The sequence below is a fragment of the Cheilinus undulatus genome, linkage group 4 (assembly GCF_018320785.1).
Source record: "Cheilinus undulatus linkage group 4, ASM1832078v1, whole genome shotgun sequence".
Lineage (NCBI taxonomy): Eukaryota > Metazoa > Chordata > Actinopteri > Labriformes > Labridae > Cheilinus > Cheilinus undulatus.
In genome coordinates, this window is record NC_054868.1 from 1,645,546 (window position 1) to 1,667,840 (window position 22,295).

The following is a 22,295-nucleotide window of genomic DNA, read 5'->3' on the forward strand; positions in this document are numbered from 1 at the left end:
CAGTCGGATTGAGTTCATACAGCTGAGTATTAAGGCCAGGGGAAGTTAGAAAATGTGTGATTGGGACATTTAGCCTGTTAATTAATGAAATTAAAGTTATTTCAGTCTAACCAGCACTTCATCTCTCTATTGTTACAAGAATAAGGATATTCCAACAATCTTTTGTTGACTGTCCTATGGCCTACTATAAGGCAAAATTAAGGGTAAAAAGCCCCCACATCCCCAGCTTCACCAACATCCTGTCCTTGCCTTTGATGATGTCAACTATAAAGCTTTTAATGGGCTTCAGAAAGATTCCATCTTTCCCTTTAAAGATATCATCAAAGCTTATTAAAAATTCCATCCTTGCCTTTAAAAATGATGTCATCAAAGCTTATTAAAAATTCCATCCTTGCCTTTAAAAATGATGTCATCAAAGCTTATTAAAAATTCCACCCTTGCCTTTAAAAATGATGTCATCAAAGCTTATTAAACATTTCATCCTTGCCTTTAAAGATGATGTCATCAAAGCTTATTAAAAATTCCATCCTTGCCTTTAAAAATGATGTCATCAAAGCTTATTAAAAATTCCATCCTTGCCTTTAAAAATGATGTCATCAAAGCTTATTAAAAATTCCACCCTTGCCTTTAAAAATGATGTCATCAAAGCTTATTAAACATTTCATCCTTGCCTTTAAAGATGATGTCATCAAAGCTTATTAAATATTCCATCCTTGCCTTTAAAGAAGATGCCATCAAAGCTTATTAAACATTTCATCCTTGCCTTTAAAGATGATGTCATCAAAGCTTATCAAACATGCCACCCTTGCCTTTAAAGATGATATTAAAGCTTATTAAACATTCCACCCTTGCCTTTTGCATGCAGGCCAGTCTATGCCCTCATTTGTCATTCCAGCCTAACCAGTACCCTGTAAGGTTTAAGATGGGTTGTTAAAGCTGAGTATGGGCGCACTGACTGAAGCGATGTCAATCTGCACCTTGGTATGGATGTTAATGCAGAGAGCATTGCTGTCTGTTGTTGCTCAGCTACTAAAGATAACTTCTGCTTCCCTCAGTAGTGACTTTCAGGTTTGTAAATATCTGTTGTATAGTTCAGATTGCACTCCTCTGCTTGAATCCAAACAATGATGGAGCCATATGTCAGGGTGCAGAGTTTCATCTGCAGACACGGATTTTACTGTAAGATCTTTGAATGGTTGATATCCTGTATTATACATATGTCTGATCAAGGACAGTCTTTAAGGGCCTGGATCCATTAACTGCCCCTTTGGTGTTCATGACCTTGGTATTAGAGCACCACTCTGCATCATCTCTTGTGTAAAACCTTTATAAAATTACAGCTGGCTTCTTTTGTGATGTTTGCTGGATCTGTTCCATATGCTTCATATTTTCTTGATTGAAGGCAACATCACCAAAACCCATCAAGTGTAAATATTGGCCTATAAAAGGTGTAAATATTGGCCAATATCAGGTCTAAATATTGGCCTATAAAAGGTGTATATATAGGCCTGTATCAGGTATAAATATTGGCCTATATTAGGTGTTAATATTGGCCTATATCAGTTGTAAATATTGGCCTATATCAGTTGTAAATATTGGCCTATATCAGGTCTAAATATTGGCCTATATTAGGGGTTATTATTGGCCTATATCAGTTGTAAATATCAGCCTGTATCAGTTGTAAATACTGGCCTATATCAGGTTTAAATATTGGCCTATATCAGGTGTAAATATTGGCCTATATCAGGTCTAAATATTGGCCTATATCAGGTGTAAATATTGGCCTATATCAGGTGTAAATATTGGCCTATATCAGGTGTAAATATTGGCCTATATCAGGTCTAAATATTGGCCTGTATCAGGTCTAAATATTGGCCTATATCAGGTCTAAATATTTGCCTATATCAATTCTAAATATTGGCTTATATCAGTTGTAAATATTGGCCTGTATCAGGTTTAAATATTGGCCTATATCAGGTCTAAATATTGGCTTATATCAGTTGTAAATATTGGCCTATATCAGGTGTAAATATCAGCCTATATCAGGTGTAAATTTTGGCCAATATTAGTTGTAAATATTGGCCTATATCAGGTGTAAATATTTGCCTGTATCAGTTGTTAATATTGGCCTTTATCAGTTGTTAATTTTGGCCTATATCAGGTTTAAATATTGGCCTATATCAGGTGTAAATATTGGCCTATATCAGTTGTAAATATTGGCCTATATCAGTTGTAAATATTGGCCTATATCCAGTGTAAATATTGGCCTATATCCAGTGTAAATATTGGCCTATATCCGGTGTAAATATTGGCCTATATCCAGTGTAAATATTGGCCTATATCCAGTGTAAATATTGACCTATATCAGTTGTAAATATTGGCCTATATCAGTTGTAAATATTGGCCTATATCAGTTGTAAATATGAGCCTATATCAGTTGTAAATATGAGCCTATATCAGTTGTAAATATTGGCCTATATCAGTTGTAAATATTGGCCTATATCAGGTTTAAATATTGGCCTATATCAGGTGTAAATATTGGCCTATATAAGTTGTAAATATTGGCCTATATCAGTTGTAAATATTGGCCTATATCAGTTGTAAATATGAGCCTATATCAGGTTTAAATATTGTCCTATATCAGTTGTAAATATTGGCCTATATCAGTTGTAAATATTGGCCTATATCAGTTGTAAATATTGGCCTATATCAGTTGTAAATATGAGCCTATATCAGTTGTAAATATGAGCCTATATCAGTTGTAAATATTGGCCTATATCAGTTGTAAATATTGGCCTATATCAGTTGTAAATATTGGCCTATATCAGTTGTAAATATTGGCCTATATCAGTTGTAAATATTGGCCTATATCAGTTGTAAATATGAGCCTATATCAGTTGTAAATATTGGCCTATATCAGTTGTAAATATTGGCCTATATCAGTTGTAAATATTGGCCTATATCAGTTGTAAATATTGGCCTATATCAGTTGTAAATATTGGCCTATATCAGTTGTAAATATTGGCCTATATCAGTTGTAAATATTGGCCTATATCAGTTGTAAATATGAGCCTATATCAGGTTTAAATATTGGCCTATATCAGTTGTAAATATTGGCCTATATCAGTTGTAAATATGAGCCTATATCAGTTGTAAATATTGGCCTATATCAGTTGTAAATATGAGCCTATATCAGTTGTAAATATTGGCCTATATCAGTTGTAAATATTGGCCTATATCAGTTGTAAATATTGGCCTATATCAGTTGTAAATATTGGCCTATATCAGTTGTAAATATGAGCCTATATCAGTTGTAAATATTGGCCTATATCAGTTGTAAATATTGGCCTATATCAGTTGTAAATATTGGCCTATATCAGTTGTAAATATTGGCCTATATCAGTTGTAAATATTGGCCTATATCAGTTGTAAATATTGGCCTATATCAGTTGTAAATATTGGCCTATATCAGTTGTAAATATTGGCCTATATCAGGTGTAAATATTGGCCTATATCAGGTGTAAATATTGGCCTATATCAGTTGTAAATATTGGCCTATATCAGTTGTAAATATTGGCCTATATCAGTTGTAAATATTGGCCTATATCAGTTGTAAATATTGGCCTATATCAGTTGTAAATATTGGCCTATATCAGGTGTAAATATTGGCTTAAATTAGGTGTAAATATTGGCCTATATCAGTTGTAAATATTGGCCTATATCAGTTGTAAATATTGGCCTATATCAGGTGTAAATATTGGCTTAAATCAGGTGTAAATATTGGCCTATATCAGGTGTAAATATTGGCCTATATCAGGTGTAAATATTGGCTTAAATCAGGTGTAAATATTGGCCTATATTGGCTCTACTATCTGTCGTATGTGATATGATATGTCGTCATCATAACTCTGAACTATTTTGCTATCAGTATTGGCCTAAATTGATTTGTGAATATCAGTTTATCCTGAATTGACAACAATCCAATACCATGTACTGTGTTATAAATGAATATTTTGTACTGACATTCTCAGCAGCTGTAGAGCTGAAATTGTTTCCCTGAGAAGATAGGTCAGATTGGTTTCTCCCCACCATTGCTGTTGACAACTGTGGAATCAGAAGTCCTGCCTTTCCCTGATTTTGATTGGTTGTTGGAGAGATGGAACTGACGATCAAAGAGGTGTTCCAGAAGTTTCACTGGAGAGCTGGGTGGTCCAAACAGCTGATGCCGAGGGTGTTTTAAACGTTCTACATAAACACGCGATTGTTTATTTCACCAAATTTAAACCTTCTACATGTAAATGTTCTTTGTAAATGTTGTACATGTAAATGTTGTACATGTAAATGTTGTACATTTAAATGTTCTACAGTGAAATGTTCTCCTCTCCTTGTTAACCATCGTTCCCTCTGAGGAGGTACTCTAAAACAACCCTGAGATGACAGAGAACACATTAGTGTTGGCAGGATGTTAGTGTTCGTCTGTTGGGATCCTTTGGGAATATTCTAGAAGATAATCAATAAGCTGGATCATTAACAGCATGTTTACAGAACATCACAGTAGAGATGTACCGACTGATGATCAGGGCCGATACTGTCGTTCAAAAACTAAAATCAGCTGATAGTACCAACATGTCCTTCAATATTTCTGCAGGTGTGAGTCTGCTGCTGTAGCGGCCTTTCCTGTTAGACCAACATGTGACTACATCTGTCCTGATCCTCTAGATCCAGGTGTGCTAGATGTTAGCGCTACAGCTGACTCAGCAGATTCAACAGGATATCTGATATGATATTGATTAAACAGCTGTGTTGCACACGCCATGCTGCTCTCTCAGTTATGGTTTGTTATCATTTAATCTGGATTATCTCATTTTCATGATTGTGGGAAGCTAATATTATATCCATTATATCCTCCTGAGGCCTGAGCTGGGAAACTCATCATAACGCCGAAGCATTCCAGTCAAATTTTCCCCCAAAATTCCTTGTCAATTCCTTCAAATTTTCAAGCAAATTCATCTTAAAAATTTCAAATCAAAATCATCTAACAAACATCCAAACAATTTCTTTAGAATGTCTATAAAATTTTTAAAACATTTCCAAGAACACAGACCTCCCAAATCCTCTCCCAAATTCCCAAAGATCAAGAAAAATAAATTTCCCAAATGACCATTAAATATCTTGACATTTTGAAGAAAAATTCCCCCAAACATTTCAGTACCCTGAAATTTTCATGAAATCCCACCAAAGAAGGAAAAATTCCAATCAAATTCTCAAACATTTACAAAGAATTTTCCCATGTTTCCATAAAATTTCCATAAAAATTTCTTCTCAATTTCCCACAAACATCGAAACAAATTCCCTTTCATTTCCATTAAAAAATTCTAACTCAAAGGACCCCAGTCCCAAATTCCCAACTAAAATAAAAAGATTACGGCACACCGGTAGTCGAGTGGTTAAGGCGCGTGCCATGTACGCAGGTGACCGGGGTTCGAAGTCGGCCCGTGGCACTATCTCCTGCATGTCTCTCCCCACTCTCTTCCCTGTTTCCGACTCTATCCACTGTCCTATCAAATAAAGGCAAAAAGGCCAAAAAAACCCTTTAAAAATAAATAGATTACAAACAAATTCTCCCAAATTTCCAAAATCTAAAGTTCAAAACAAAATTTCCCAAGAACTTCAAATTGAACTCTCCACAATGTACAAAAATCCTTTGAAAATACTTGAAAAAAATCTCAAAATATGCAAACAAATCTCCTACAGTTTCTATTAAAACTCTTGAAAATTTCAGAGCAAATTCTTCCAACATTTAAGGCGAGATTCTGAAACTTTCATGGACAAAAAAACTCTAAAATGTTCACTGTGTTGTGAAAGTGGAAATGTAACGTCCTATCATGTGCATGTCTGCTTCTATAAATGCTGTAGATGGATGTTGATGAAGGGTCGTCACATTTCACGGGAGCAGATTTCACCACTACACCTCTAACTCAAAATGAGGAGTCGGGGTAGAAGTTAGAACTGGGACTGAACCCTTCGGACCCCAGGACTCAGTAGCAATCCTCATAAGCAGCAGATTTATGATAGACAGACAGCAGAGTGGTTCCTGGTGGTCTAACAGAGCCGGCTTTCACCTGGACTCACCCTCGTTAGCATGAATAATGAAAGAAGAGCGATGGACGCTCGCTGTCTCAGTCATTAGTGCTCTGTTTATCCTGAAGACAGGAAGTGAAGACACAAACATCCTCTCACAGCCAGGGTGAACTTTGGTTTCTAGTAAAAATCAAACACATCGATGCTGTTAAAACCAGGGCTGACGTCCACACTAATGCTGAGAATAATTTAACCAATGGCTGCTACAGACAGAGATGGCTCCCATCACCTGTTCTGGTTCAACGCCCCAGCAGGTCAGCGTTCTCTCCCAGGGCTGATCATGAAACGGGTCGGTCCGTCTATCAGCCGCTCTTTAGAGAACACTTCCAGGTACGTTCTGCACAAGTGTTCACCCTAACTCAAGGATGAACTGGTTAGACTTTGGAGGTCAAAGGTCACCATATATTGTTTTCATAACAGTTCCACCTTATTGGAACCTCTGAGGAGCCGTAGAACCACCAGGTGGTTGTTGCAGTGGACTGAACACGTTTAAGACTGACTCTGAACCAGGGTGTAGAGCAGGGGTGTCAAACTCAATCACAGCAGGGGCCGGTTCTGAATTTGGGTCTAACCTGAGGGCCTAACAGGGTCAAGATTTAACCACTGAGTGTCAACCTAAATGATTTTGAGATTAAAAGGTCAAAACGATAGGTTAAAAACTCAAAATTGGACATAAACAGGTCAAACTTATAAGTTTTAAAGGTAAAAAATGGCATTTAAAATCAAGATAATGTTTTTAAAAGGCAAAATATGAGATAAAAGCTAAAATCATGAGTTTTAAAGGTCAACATATGAGGTAAAGGTCAAAGTTAGGAGTTGAAATGGTCAGCAAAACTGAGATAAAATTCAAAGTCGGGATATTTAACAATCAAAATATTAAATAAACATCAAAATCGTGAGTTTAAAATGTCAAAATATGAGATTCAATTTCAAATTCTTGAATTTTAAAGTTCAAAATAGGAAATAACATTAAAAATCATGAGTCTCAAAGGTAAAAAAATGACATTTAAAGTCAAAATAATGTTTTTAAAAGGCAAAATATGAGAAAGAACACTGAAACCATGAGTTTTAACAGTCAAAATATGAAATAAAATGTCAAATTCCTGAGTTTTAAAAGTCAAACTTTGAAATAAAATTCAGACTCATGAGTTTAAAGGTCAAAATATGAGATTGAATTTTAAAATTCATGTATTTCAAAGTTCAAAATATGAAATAACATTTAAAATCATGAGTTTAAAAGGTAAAAAAACAAGACAAAAGTCAAAGTTAGGATTAGAAAAAGGTAAAAATGTGAGAAAAAGTCAAAATCAAGTCTTTAAAAGGTAAAAAACAGAGATAAAATGAGGAGTTGAAAAAGGTCAAAGGTGAGATAAAAGTCAAAATCATGACTTTAAATGGTCAAAATATGATTTAAATTTTAAAATAATGAATGTAAAAGTTAAAAATATGAGCTAAAAAGTCAAAGTTATGAGACATAAAGGTTGAAATCTGAAATTAATGGTCTAATAATAACTTTCAGTCATAACTGGGAGATGCAAAATTGAAAATATAGACACAAATTCATAAAACACAAATTTCTCCTGTGCTCATGATTTTATATCGAATTATTTTTACTGTTTAATTTTTCTACATTTTATGACTCAGCAGGGATGTTATAAATCATCAAGGTTAAGTTTACATTTTTATACTGGAGGAAATCTGCAGACCTCATACTGGTGGGCCAGTTCTAATAAAAATGTGATATGATCTGGTGGGCCAGGTATAACTGCAACAAGAGCCGGATTTGGCCCCGGGCCTTGAGTTTGACACCCCTGGTGTAGAGGATTCACTGCTGCCAGCTGGGCTACATCAGCTTTAACTGTCTTAACTAGGGATGTCCCATATTAGTAGCATGATGTTGGGACTCCAGATGGGGGGCAGGTAGTGATTTCTGCATAGAGAAACTCTACCAAAAATCCATCTTTGAGCTGTTTGTGACTTTGCCAAGCATTCAGAGTGATAGAGTAAAATCACTCTTTGTTCTAAGGCTGCTTTTGTGTCCTGAAAGTAATGAAATATTCAGGAAAAAAGTCAGAAAGCTCACAGAGAAACAGCAGCAGACAGGAATTAAAAATCCTCCGTCTAAAGCCTGGATGAGCGGTGTCCCAACACTCCTGTATGGACCGTTTCCACGAAGCGGTCCTGGTCTAGCCTTTTAAACTCTGATCTAAACTCGCGATGGGAAATCTGTCTCTTTTTAGAGATCAGATCTTTTGGCTCAGCTCAGTGGAGCTGGTTCTTCATCCCGCCCCAGTTTGACCTTTTAAATGTGGATTAAATGAGGACAAAGGATGGAGGAAAGGAAACTGGCACTCAAACAGGAGCTGGCTACAGTAGCTCACATTAAAGAGCCGTTTAGTAGACCAGACTTGTTCATGAACGGCTCATCATTCCTCGGTCTCTCAGCCCTCATCTGACCACACCAGGAGGTCAGCAGGACTGAGTATTAGTGATACTGATCCCCTCCACACCAGGTAAATCTGTTAGTCTGTGGTAAATCACTGATTTTAAAAGTGTGCAGATTGTACTCTGTGTTTGTAGAAATGTTGTGATAACTGCAGCGTTCAGATCTATTTAGAGCTGTAAAGTACTAACTCTCCTCTGTTCAGATTCACTCCTAAAGGCAGTCCCACTTCCTGGCCTCCATCAGAATCACGTGACTGCAAAGAACCAATAAAAAAAGAGCCACCTACAGTGGACATTACACACTGTGCTGTCATTATTGCACACATGCTCTGTGAAGTGGATGAACGTTTCAGATTCAGGATAGATGAAATCAGTCCGCCATGTTTACGGTTCATTCCTTCTTTATTCTGAGCTCTGAGGAGGAGGAGGAGACTTCTCTTCGATCTCCAGCTGCTGTTTTAAGTCCAGTCAGAGACCGATGGTGGTCTTTAAAGACTTCATCTGTGATGGCGTGTGTGAGCGTGATACCTGGAGGAGGATCCAGGTGTGATTCAGCACAAACCTCAGAGAGATCAGTCTGCCGATAGAGCCACTGTGATGAAGGGCGGGGCCAGCTGACCAGGAAATGACTGTGTGTGTGTGTTCATAAATCTAATAACCCCACCCTGCTCTGCCTGGAGTGAGCTCATTCTTCTTCTGCTGTTTCTGGAACATTAACAGTCAGAGCGGGAGCGTTTTCATCCTGGAGAAACAAGAGGCAGATCAGACGCCTTTTATTCACCGCCATCTGAGCTCGCCAACACTCGGGTTCTTCTAGTACTACGCTTTAAAATGATACGGTATCTGTTGTTATAATAAACACCAGTACAGAAAAGGACCGAAGCTCTAAAAGCTTCATCTGTGACGGTCTGAAGCATCAGCTGCTGACAACAAACATCAACAACATTTCAGGGCATTGCCAATGTTTCCTTTTCTTCTTTCCCCAAAATTAAGGAAACAGCACTACATTACCCAGAATCCCTCACTGTCACAGCATCCTCTGTGATTGGTGGAGCATGGATTCTGGCTGTAGGGTGCCACAAGTGACATAAATGGTTATGGGAAAAGTGGGCGGTAACCCTTGAGCTCTATGGTGACGACAGATGATGCCAGGAGAAAACTGAGGAGTGGGGATTCCTCAAAATTGTGCAAATAAAATTGCCAACATTCATAAACTTTGGTAGATCTAGCAAGGAGTAAGGGCTTACCAAAACTGCACAAAAAGGTTGGCAACATTTAGTAAAGTTGGGGGAAGTTGCAAGGAGTGAGTACAACTTAAAATTGCGCAAAAAGGTTGGCAATGGGGCGCAGGTGGTCCAGCGGTTGAAGGGTTGAATCCGGCCTGTGGCTCTTTCCCACATGTCTCTCTCCAACTCTCTCATCCCTGTCTCTGATTCTGACCACCGTCCTCCACCGTCATTAAAGGCAGAAAAGCCAAAAAAATCTTAATAAAAGGTTGGCAATATGTCTGTAAACGTTGCTGGAAGTCACGAGGAGTGAGGGTTTCTCAAAGTGTGCAAAAAGGTTGGCAAATTTTGTGAAAGTTTGTGACACATGACTGTTTCTCAAAATCTGGGCAGATAGGTTGGTAGCATGTTTGTTTAAGTTGGAAGTTGGCATGAGTGAGTGTTACTCAAAATTGCGTGATTAAGTTGGCAACAGCAAAGTTGGTGGAGGTTGTGAGGAGTGCATCTTTCTTGAAATTGTGCAAATAGGTTGGCGAAATATCTGAAAGTTGCTGGAACTAAGTGGAACTGAGGGTTTGCTTGAATTGCACAAAAAAGGAGGGACACATTTGTTAAAGGTGGTAGAATCTGCAAGTAGTGAGGGTTTCTGAAAAATGCAGAAAAAGGTTGGCAACATATTTGTAAAAGTTGGTGGAAGTTGGCATGACTGAGCATTTCTCAAAATGTGTAAAAAGGTTGACAACATATTTGTAGAAGTTGGGAGGAGTGTGGGTTTCTGGAAATTTTGCTAAAAGGTTGGCTAGTAAAAGTTGGAACTGCTAGCTGGAACTGATGGGTTTGCTTGAATTGCACATAAAAGGAGGAAAACATTTGTAAAAGTTGGTAGAATTTGCAAGTAGTGAGGGTTTCTCAAAATGTGTGATAAGGTTGGCAACATATTTGTAAAAGTTGGTGGAAGTTCTGAGGAGTGAGTATTCTCAAAATTGCATAAAAAGACTTGCAAGATATTTGTAAAAGTTGGTAGAATTTGCAAGTAGTGAGGGTTTCTCAAAATGTGTAAAAAGGTTGGCAACATATTTGTAAGAGATGGTGGAAGTTGTGAGGAGCGACCATTACTCAAAATTGCACAAATAAGTTGAAAACATATGGAAAAGTTGGTGGAAGTTGGGAAGAGTGAACATTTCTCAAAATTGTGCAAATAGGTTGGTAACATTTTTGCAAAACTTGGAACTAGTGAGGAATGTTTCTCAAAATTGTTGGCAATGTTTTTGAAACTCAGTGCAACTAGCAAGGACTGAGGGTTAACCTTAACTGCCTGGACTTGCAAAAAGGTTGGCAAAATTTGTGAAGTTGGTGGAAATTGCAATGCATCACTGTTTCTCAAAATTGCACAAATAGATTGGCTACATATTTGTAAATGTTGCTGGAAGTAGCTGGAACTGAGGGTTCGCTTAAAGTGCACATAAAAGGAGGAAAACATTTGTAAAAGTTGGTAGAATTTGCAAGTAGTGAGGGTTTCTCAAAATGTGTGATAAGGTTGGCAACATATTTGTAAAGTTGGCAGAACAAGCAAGGAGCGGGGGATTCTCAAAGCTGGATAAATTGGTAGGCAATATATTTTTAAAACGTGGAAGTTGGGAGGAGTGAGAGTTCCACCAAATTGCATGGATAAATTGCCAATGCTTGTAAAAGTTGGTGGAAGTCGGGAGTGTGTGTTTTTCAAAATTGTGTAGATAGGTTGGCAACCTTTGTGAAAGTCAGTGCAACTAGCAAGGAGTGAGGGTTAACCTTGATTGTGCAGTTAAGTTGCCAACATTTGTAAAAGTTGTTGGAACTAGAGAGGAGTGAGAGTTTCCCTGGGCTAATATCAGAAGGCTTTTTCCTCTGAATCCAGATTTCTATGGTGTCTTTCAGGTTTAAACTCTGAGGTCGGGTCTCTCGCCGTCGTCTGTGCACTCAGGGCGTAAACAGATGACTTTCTGCTGTCGACGGTTGAACGCTGACATTCCTCACGTTAGCGCGTCATCCTGTTCCTCAGCTGTTAGCAGACAGGTGACAGCAGCTCTTAGGCCGTGTGTTTCCTCAGCTGTTAGCCCGGCTCTGAAGAATGTCCCTGGAGTATTTTAGAGTCACAGCCATTTGTTCACCAACAGTCACTCAGATTCCAGTGATACACTCCCTTCAGTGAGGACGCCGCCCCCCGCCATGCTGGTATTCAGAGCGATCTCACAGAGAGTCAGTGCAGTCTTTGGTAAATAGAGGTTTCTCCGTGTTTTTTTAACAGTGAATGTAAAACAGCTCATTTCTTGATTTTGGATTTGTCATTTTAAAGTGGAAATAGTCTGATCATAAAATATCCTGTTAATCACAAATCTAAACAGCATTATAAGATTGTTGACAGGGATCTGACTCAGACTGGAGGCTGGTGAAGATGCACTTTGTGCATTTATGCTGTTCAACACTGAGGCAAAGCCTGGCGTGGAGGCTATGGAGCATGCTCAGAAGGCCTAGTCCAATTTTCTCCCCACTTTTTAAAACAGCATGGGGAGAGCTGTAGCACCCAGCTGCTTTCAGCCTTGGCGCCCAGCTAAGCTAATCATGAAATGCACTGTATCATGTCTATGTAATGAAGCTAATATATAAGGTTAATAGCATTAGCTCTCCAGTTAGCCATCATCAGCACCAAACACAGGGAGTTAACCGCTGTGTCGTCATGTTTGAAGAATGTGCAGCGATCTGAACCCAAACAGAGCCGGTCCCAGAGGAGAGGGAGGGTTCGCTAACACTTCCTAACCCCCTCCTCTTTAAACCATCAGCCCTCCTCTCAGTCTGCATCCACAGAAAATTAGCCTCTATTTTTATCCTCAGAACGATGATTTTACAGCCAGGGCTGGAACATGGTCCCTTCTTCTTCTTCTCCTAGTAACCTGCGGAAAATATCGGACTAAGCCTGAGTGATGTCAGCTGTTTGGTTACTGAAGTCATCCTTCAAGTCCAGTCTGCAGCGGCTACTAGACTGAAAACGCTGCGAGGGAAACCTGCTCCTGGCCAGTTCTAGCCACTTTTCCAAAAGTTGTCAACAATGGACTACTGCAAAAATGTGGAGAAAAGCCCCCAAAATTCCCCAGCTTCAGCAACAATTCATCCACTGCCTTTGATTATTTCATCCTTCAAATCTAGAAAACATTCCATCCTTGCCTTTGTAGATGATGTCATCCTTCAAAGTTAAGCAGACATATCATCCTTGCCTTTGTAGATGATGTCATCCTTTGAAGTCAAGCAGACATTCCATCCTTGCATTTGTAGAATATATCATCCTTTAAAGTCTAGAAAACATTTCATCCTTGCCTTTGTAGATGATGTCATCCTTCAAAGTTTAGCAGACATATCCTTGCCTTTGTAGATGATGTCATCCTTTGAAGTCAAGCAAACATTCTATCCTTACATTTGTTGATGACGTCATCCTTTAAAGTGTAGCAAACATTCTATCTTTGCCTTTGTTGATGATGTCATCCTTTTAAGTGTAGCCAACTTTCAAGCCTTGCCTTTGTAAATGATGTCATTCTTTAAAGTCTAGCAAACATTCACTCCTTGCCTTTGTAGATGATGTCATCCTTTAAAGTCTATCAAAAATTCCATCCTTGCATTTGTTTCAGAGTTGATTAGAAACTTGTATTCTTTTAAAGACTATACAGTTTCCCATCCTTGGTTTTGAAGGTAATGCTATCCTGTAAACTTTATACAACATTCCAGCCTTGCCAAGATGTTATCCTTTAAGGCTTTTATATGTTTCATCTTTGCCTTTAAAGATTATGTCATCCTTTAAAGTCTATAGAATGTTTAATTATTACCCTCAAAGATGATGTCATTCTTTAGATCTTATTAAACACTCCATCTTTGCCTTTGAATACATCATACTTTAAAGTCTATAGAACATTCCAGCCTTGCCTTTAATGATGATGTCATCTTTTAAAGTCTATGGAACATTTTGTCCTTGCCATTAAAGGTAATACCATGCTTTAACGTTTATACAACATTCCATCTTTGCCTTTGAAGACGTCATACTTCAAAGTCTACAGAACATTCCATCCTTGCCTTTAATGATGATGTCATCATTTAAAGTCTATAGAACATTCCATCCTTGCCTTTGAACTAGGGCTGTCACGATATCAGATTTTCACTTCACGATTATCTTGGGCAAAAAATGTCATGATAACGATATTATCACGATATCAATAAAAATGTAAATAACAATGGGACAATTAATTAAATTTGTCTTTAACTTTTATTTATGTTGTGTTCCCTCTTTTGGCAGATGAATTACACTCAAAATACCTGTCTAAGGAGGTACTGCAGCTGTTGTGTCATTGCGGAGGGTCATATTTCTTAAAAAAATGCAGAAATAGTAAAGTTTTTATTTATTCTGTAGCATGTGATTTTGAGCTTTTCAAAGTAAAAAAAAACATCTGATTTGGTTTTTTTCAGTTTGGCAACAAGAATGAAATTTCCATGTGATCAGCGGGGTCAGTCTGTTATCAAAATCCAAGATATTTCTTTTTACATTCATCAGTTATCAGAGATAACGCACTTTTACCAAAGAAAGATTCTGAGCTTTTGAGTAAACATTAGGGGCGTAGACCCCACAAGCCCCCCCATGGCTCCACCTCTGACTGATAAACTTATCCACCACACAAGATTTACATTGTCCTAATGCCAAAACAGTGTCAGAAACATAGGGTTATAAACACTTCAGCAAATAATTAATTACAGACGTATTTCAAGAGCACCTGCAGCAGTTTTTAACCAGAATGATCCTGTTAGCTCTACTAAAAGAACTGAGTTAGATGGCTGCATTGGGATCAGGTCTGAATTTAATTTTTGCACTAAAACTGTTTAAATTAGTAAACAAGGCACAGTCTCATTTCTTTAAATGTGCACAGAAGCTTTAACGCTCCTCATAGCTGCAGACAGTATGAGCGTCTCCACTGCTCTGATGGCGTCATGACGCACAGGAAGAGACACTGGCACAGAGATACTGAGCCAACATGCTGTTATTTGAGGGGAAATTCCTTCTATCCATAAAAATTGGCCTCTTTTCATAAAGCGTTTAATTTACGGACAAGGACAGGAACAGAGAGGCAAACAGAGTAAAAACGAACTCTCAGAGAGAGCTGACGGAGCACTGCGCTCTTTGGCACTGGCGAACAATGATCAGAAAAATAATTCTACCTACAGCTTAAAAAACAAAGGCTGTAGTCTGTAAATATCACCCTGATGTTACTCTTATCAGTATCGCCCAGTTGATTAGTCCAGGCTGCCAGCTGCTGATGTTTTTGGAGCGTTATAGCTGACGAGGATGTGAGACTTTTTTTTGTGCTTCATTCAGTGAAAAAACTTGGTTTAGAACAGTGAAAAAACCTTATTTGTCAAGGGCAGTGCTAAGTGAACACAGTATTATAATTTATTAAACTGAACGCAGCTTCTGTCATTCTGTGCATTACATGGATGGTCAGACTTTAGGAGGAATTGGACACGCATGATGTGTGTGCAGGTGAGAGAGAGGGATGGCACACACCGCATCAGCAGGTGTTAATGATCAGGAAATCAGGGGAATGGGCAGGTAGGGTGTTAGCTGTCTGACACAGGTCTCTATCTCTACATCCTGTCTGTTAAGAGCTGTGTGAACGAGGAAAAAGAAAACCTGTGTTCTCTAAACGTCTTGCTGGGCTCACAGTGTGCGTATGCTGGGGGTGAGCAAGGAGAGAGAGAGAGAGCGGCGAAGTGAGGCTGGACGGTTTCAGAAGGAGGGGCGCAGAGGTTAGAGGAGAGCAGGAGTTGAAGATCTGTTACATTGATGGGCTTATTAAAAATGTTCAGGGCTCATGACGGCGCTGGAGTGGCACTGGATCATTTACATGATATTATCATATGCACATTTTTAACACGATATTGAAATTTTATTTTTTAATCCCACGGTTATCATCAATACCAGTATACCGCGACAGCCCTACTTTGAACATGAGCCTATTAGCTCTGCCTGGTGAAGACTGTGTCCTTCTTAAATATGCAGACAACCAATCAAAATTCAACCTTGTTACCTGTGGAATGTTCTAGATGTTATTGAGCATTCCACAATGTTCCCAGTCTTTCCTTACTCCTGTCCACACTTTACTGGAACGTGTTGCAGGCATCAGAGTCTTTCAGTGTTTCTTGCAGTGGTGCCTGCAGGTTGCAGCGTCCTCCTTCCTCTTGAGTCAGGCCAGAGTTTGTTAAATGTAAAAATCCATCTGATGTTTTAGTGTCCAGGACCAGGATTTTAGTTTCTGTGTTATCAGCCAGTCCTCAGCATCTCTACTGTGATAAGATCATTCTAGACTGAGCTGAAAATCACAGTAGTACAGGAGATGACCCCCTCCTGACTCTCAGCTGATCAGTTTCCATGTCCAGCAGAGGATTCTGGGAAGTCTGCTCCATTAAGGCAGTGTACTCCCGGTGGATGTCCTCTGGATGTCTGAGTGCTCTGATGGCTCCTCTGCTGCTCAATAACTCCATCTGATGGAGCCTTTACCTCCTCCATTAACCACGACAGCCAATAGGAGCTCAGCACAGCTGCTCCGAGCACCACATCACATAGATGGAACCACACACTAGAACTAAACACACTAGAACTACACACACTAGAACCACACACTAGAACTACACACTAGAACCACACACTAGAACCACACACTAGAACTACACACACCAGAACCACACACTAGAACTACACACACTAGAACCACACACTAGAACCAAACACTAGAACCACACACTAGAACTACACACAAGAGAACCACACACTAGAACTACACACACTAGAACCACACACTAGAACCACACACTAGAACTACACACAAGAGAACCACACACTAGAACTACACACACTAGAACCACACACTAGAACTACACACACCAGAACCACACACTAGAAATACACACACTAGAACCACACACAAGAACTACACGCTAGAACTACACACACTAGAACCACACACTAGAACCACACACTAGAACTACACACACTAGAACTACACACACCAGAACCACACACTAGAACCACACACTAGAACTACACACACTAGAACCACACACAAGAACTACACGCTAGAACTACACACACTAGAACCACACACTAGAACCACACACTAGAACTACACACACTAGAACTACACACACCAGAACCACACACTAGAACCACACACTAGAACTACACACACTAGAACCACACACTAGAACTACACACACTAGAACCACACACTAGAACTACACACTAGAACTACACACACTAGAACCACACACTAGAACCACACACTAGAACTACACACACTAGAACTACACACACCAGAACCACACACTAGAACCACACACTAGAACTACACACACTAGAACTACACACACTAGAACCACACACTAGAACCACACACTAGAACTACACACACTAGAACCACACACTAGAACTACACACACTAGAACCACACACTAGAACTACACACTAGAACTACACACACCAGAACCACACACTAGAACTACACACTAGAACTACACAAACTAGAACTACACACATTAGAACTACACACACTAGAACTAAACACTAGAACTACACACTGGAACCACACACTAGAACCACACACTAGAACTACACACTAGAACTACACACACCAGAACCACACACTAGAACTACACACACTAGAACTAAACACACTAGAACTAAACACAATAGAACCACACACTAGAACTAAACACACTAGAACTAAACACAATAGAACCACACACTAGAACTACACACACTAGAACCACACACTAGAACTAACCACACTAGAACTCCACACTGGAACTACACACTAGAACTACACAAACTAGAACTACACACACTAGAACTTAACACTAGAACTACACACTGGAACCACACACTAGAACCACACACTAGAACTACACACTAGAACTACACACTAGAACTACACACACCAGAACCACACACTAGAACTAAACACAATAGAACCACACACTAGAACTAAACACACTAGAACCACACACTAGAACTACACACACTAGAACTAAACACACTAGAACTAAACACAATAGAGCCACACACTAGAACTAAACACACTAGAACTACACACTAGAACCACACACTAGAACTACACACACTAGAACTAACCACACTAGAACTACACACACTAGAACTACACACAATAGAACTAACCACACTAGAACTACACACGCTAGAACTACACACACTAGAACTAAACACACTAGAACTACACACACTAGAACTACACACTGGAACTACACAATAGAACTAACCACAATAGAACTACACACGCTAGAACTACATACTAGAACTAATCACACTAGAACTACACACTAGAACTAAACACACTAGAACTACACACTGGAACTACACAATAGAACTAACCACAATAGAACTACACACGCTAGAACTACATACTAGAACTAATCACACTAGAACTACACACTAGAACTACACACACTAGAACTAAACACACTAGAACCACACACTAGAACTACACACACTAGAACCACACCTTAGAACTAAACACACTAGAACCACACACACTTGAACTAAACACACTAGAACTACATTTGTGATGTTGCAGATGTTGTCAAGGCTGTCGATGTTGTTGATGTTGCAGAAGTTGGTGTTGCAGATGTTGTTTATGTTGCAGATGTTGTTGATGTTGCAGATGTTGTTGATGTTGCAGATGTTGATGATGCAGATGTTGTTGATGTTGCAGATGTTGTTGATGTTGCAGATGTTGTTGATATTGCAGAAGTTGTTGATGTTGCAGATGTTGTTGATGTTGCAGATGTTGATGTTGCAGAAGTTGTTGACGTTGCAGATGTTGTTTATGTTGCAGATGTTGTTGATGTTGCAGATGTTGTTGATGTTGCAGATGTTGTTGATGTTGCAGATGTTGATGTTGCAGATGTTGTTGATGTTGCAGATGTTGTTGATGTTGCAGATGTTGATGTTGCAGATGTTGATGTTGCAGATGTTGTTTATGTTGCAGATGTTGATGATGCAGATGTTGTTGATGTTGCAGATGTTGTTGATGTTGCAGATGTTGTTGATGTTGCAGATGTTGTTGATGTTGCAGATGTTGATGTTGCAGATGTTGTTGATGTTGCAGATGTTGTTGATGTTGCAGATGTTGATGTTGCAGATGTTGATGTTGCAGATGTTGTTTATGTTGCAGATGTTGATGTTGCAGATGTTGTTGATGTTGCAGATGTTGATGATGCAGATGTTGTTGATGTTGCAGATGTTGTTGATGTTGCAGATGTTGTTGATGTTGCAGATGTTGATGTTGCAGAAGTTGTTGATGTTGCAGATTTTGATGTTGCAGATGTTGCAGATGTTGATGTTGCAGAAGTTGTTTATGTTGCAGATGTTGTTGATGTTGCAGATGTTGTTGATGTTGCAGATGTTGATGTTGCAGATGTTGTTGATGTTGCAGATGTTGATTTTGCAGATGTTGATGTTGCAGATGTTGATGTTGCAGATGTTGATGTTGCAGATGTTAGGGTTGTTGATTTTGCAAAAGTGTTTTAAATCTTGCAGATGTTGCTAATGTTGTCGGGTTGTTGATGTTATGTTGCTGATGTCGTTGTTGATGCTGATGTTGTTGATGTTGCAGATAATGCAGATGTTGTTAGGTTTGTTGGTGTTACAAAAGTGTTTCAAATGTTGCTGATGTTGCAATTGTTGTAGGGGTCCTTGATGTTCATAGTGCTGATGTCATTGTTGATGTTGCAGGTGTTGAAGTTGATGTCAGTGATGTTGCAGGTGTTGAAGTTGATGTCATTGATGTTGCAGGTGTTGGAGTTGATGTCATTGATGTTGCAGGTGTTGAAGTTGATGTCATTGATGTTGCAGGTGTTGAAGTTGATGTCATTGATGTTGCAGGTGTTGTTGATGATGTTGTTGTGGCTGTCTATGTTGTTGTAGATTTTGTCTCTGCTCCTTTACCTTCTTGTTTCCTGTGTTTATTGCATCAATCTGATCGGACCAGTAACCCCGTCTATCAATCTGTCTTTCTTTAATGGTCTCTCCGTCCCTGTCCCGCCAGGACTCGGCCTGAAGCCGTCCATGTGGACGAGTCTCCGCTGACATCATCGAGGCGCGTGTGAGACGTCTGAGGTCATGATGACGGCGGTGGCCGCCGAGTTTGACCACATGGAGCTGCAGCAGCAGTACAGCAGCAACGACACGGTCAACAACCGCTGGGACGATGACTGGGACAACGAGAACAGCTCGGCCCGCCTCTTCGAACGCTCCCGCATCAAGGCGCTCGCAGGTAAGAGCCCCGCCCCTGACAACACCACTTGAATTCATTCAAAGGCTTAGACTAGGGATGTCCCGATCAGATTTTTTCACTTCCAATATGATACCGATATTTCAGCCTTGAGTATCGGCCAATGCCGATATTAGCATGAATCATACATACTTTTATTACTTATTTTGTAGTATGGAATGTTAGAAAAGGCTTGATCAAGTGATATTACTCAGAGAACAAGTCAGCAACAGTAGGTACGAGAAAAACTGACCCATTTATTATTAACCAATGGGTTACATAAATTTTGACCTTAAACATAAGCACATTCTACAATTAAATAGAATTATTAAATAAATAAATTAGACAAGCCTGTCTATACTGTGTTTCTTTCTGTGAGCATGGATGTGTGGGGACAGGCTGTGAAAAGCTGAAATGCTTATCTTCTTAAAAAAGAATCTCCACATCATGCTCAGACTGCAGAAAGTGGAGATGGAGGAGTAGGAAGGGTTTTGTCAGGAATTTAGTTAACTGACTGATTATTATTTGTTTTCTGCTCTTGTTATTAGAGTGAGATGTTTATTTTGAAATTGGAGCTGTGGACTCTTAGAGCAGTTGGACAGTAGACAATATTGTGGTTTTTTTCCCTGCCCTCAGTTGTTCCCACCATATACTGGCAGTAAAAAATTACTGAAGTGAACTTCATTTGTTATTTTGCACTTTATAAGTCTGAATTGTTTTTACTGGATTTATTATTATTAGTCATTTTTCAGGCTTGTCTGATTTATTTTTGATGTATTCTATTCAGTTGTAGAATGTGCTTATGTTTAAGGTCAAAGTTTATGTAACCCATTGGTTAAAAATAGGCTGGAGGTTCAATCAAGCGTTTAAACCCGACATTACTCACCACTGACAGGGGCTGGTCATCGATCTTTTCTGTTATAGCTGATGCCTTTTTGCCGTCCCGTGGGAGTTTATCACGCTTTCCAAATGTTTCGGGCAGCGTCGGTTGTTTGAAGGAGCCAGAGCCTTGTTGTTTCTTTGTGGTCATGTGAAAATCCTCATGCTGTTTTTTGTGATGCTTCTTCAAATGCCCGATGAGGTTGGTCGTATTAAACTTCCCCGGTTCTTTGCCACCACGGGAAACTTGTGCATGACAAGTTTTGCACTCAGCTGCAACATCTTTATCTGACTTTAACGAAAAATACTGCGACACAGCTGACATCACTCCTACTCCTTGCTACTGTGTTAGCGGTTAGCACTGGTTAGCACTCAAGCACGCTGTTGTTGTGATCACGTCGGCTCTGCATGCTGGATCCTGCGGCGCTGCTGGATGGAGGTGCTGGACCAGAGTCTGGAATGGGCTGCTTGTATCGGAGTGCTTAAATCAGAGATTTTAGATGTAATCTGATATAATATCCGATAGTCATTTTTTTTGCTGATATCAGACCGATAACCGATATCAATATCGGATCGGGACACCTCTAGCTTAGACTCCTGACTTTTCTGTAATGTTAAAAATGTAAAGGTATTTTTTAGTTCATACCTGGCTTTAACAAGTTCCTGCGGTCCATGATTAGAAAAGTGACAACCATACGTCTCCTTTTGACTGACGCCATTCCTCACTGACTGAACCGCCTCCTCCTGACTGACATTCGTAAAAACCTCCACAGCCACGTTGTCTCTGCAGAAACACGGCCCCCTGGATGTGTGCTGTGCTGATAAATCTGCTGTTCTCATTTGCAGACTTAATTTTCTCAGTGGGAACTACTTCCTGTTTAAAGACATGGCTGCTATTTTATACTAATCAGGTCCTTACTGATTCCAGATAAGTGAGAGAAACTACAAATGCATTCCAGACTTCCCATGATGCATCACTATCTCTCTTTATAAACCAAACTGTGAACATGTTCTCACTTTGATGATCGTCTGAACACTAGAGGGCAGCAGTGTGTACAGAATAATAAAACAAACACCAGCCATACAGAAGCCCTCTGTTCTCATCATCACATGACCTGACACCTATGACATCACTTCCTGTGGTGTGCCAATAAAATGAATCGTCTGTTTACAGAAAACAGAGAAGGGAAGGAGAGGGGGAAACGGCAAGGGTGGAAGAGTAAAGATGATGGGTAAGAGAGAGGATGGG

At 39.4% G+C, this 22,295-nt stretch overlaps 1 protein-coding gene across 1 annotated transcript in view; it reads left to right on the forward strand.

Moving 5' to 3' along the window:
• The window catches only part of LOC121508413 (spectrin beta chain, non-erythrocytic 1-like), a 72,305-nt gene that overhangs the window by 1,874 nt on the left and 48,136 nt on the right, over positions 1 to 22,295 (forward strand). Inside the window, exon 2 of the mRNA XM_041785255.1 lies at positions 19,943 to 20,170. Coding sequence (XP_041641189.1) covers positions 20,017 to 20,170 — 154 coding nt within the window. The 5' untranslated portion in view covers positions 19,943 to 20,016. The remainder of the gene's footprint in view (positions 1 to 19,942; positions 20,171 to 22,295) is intronic.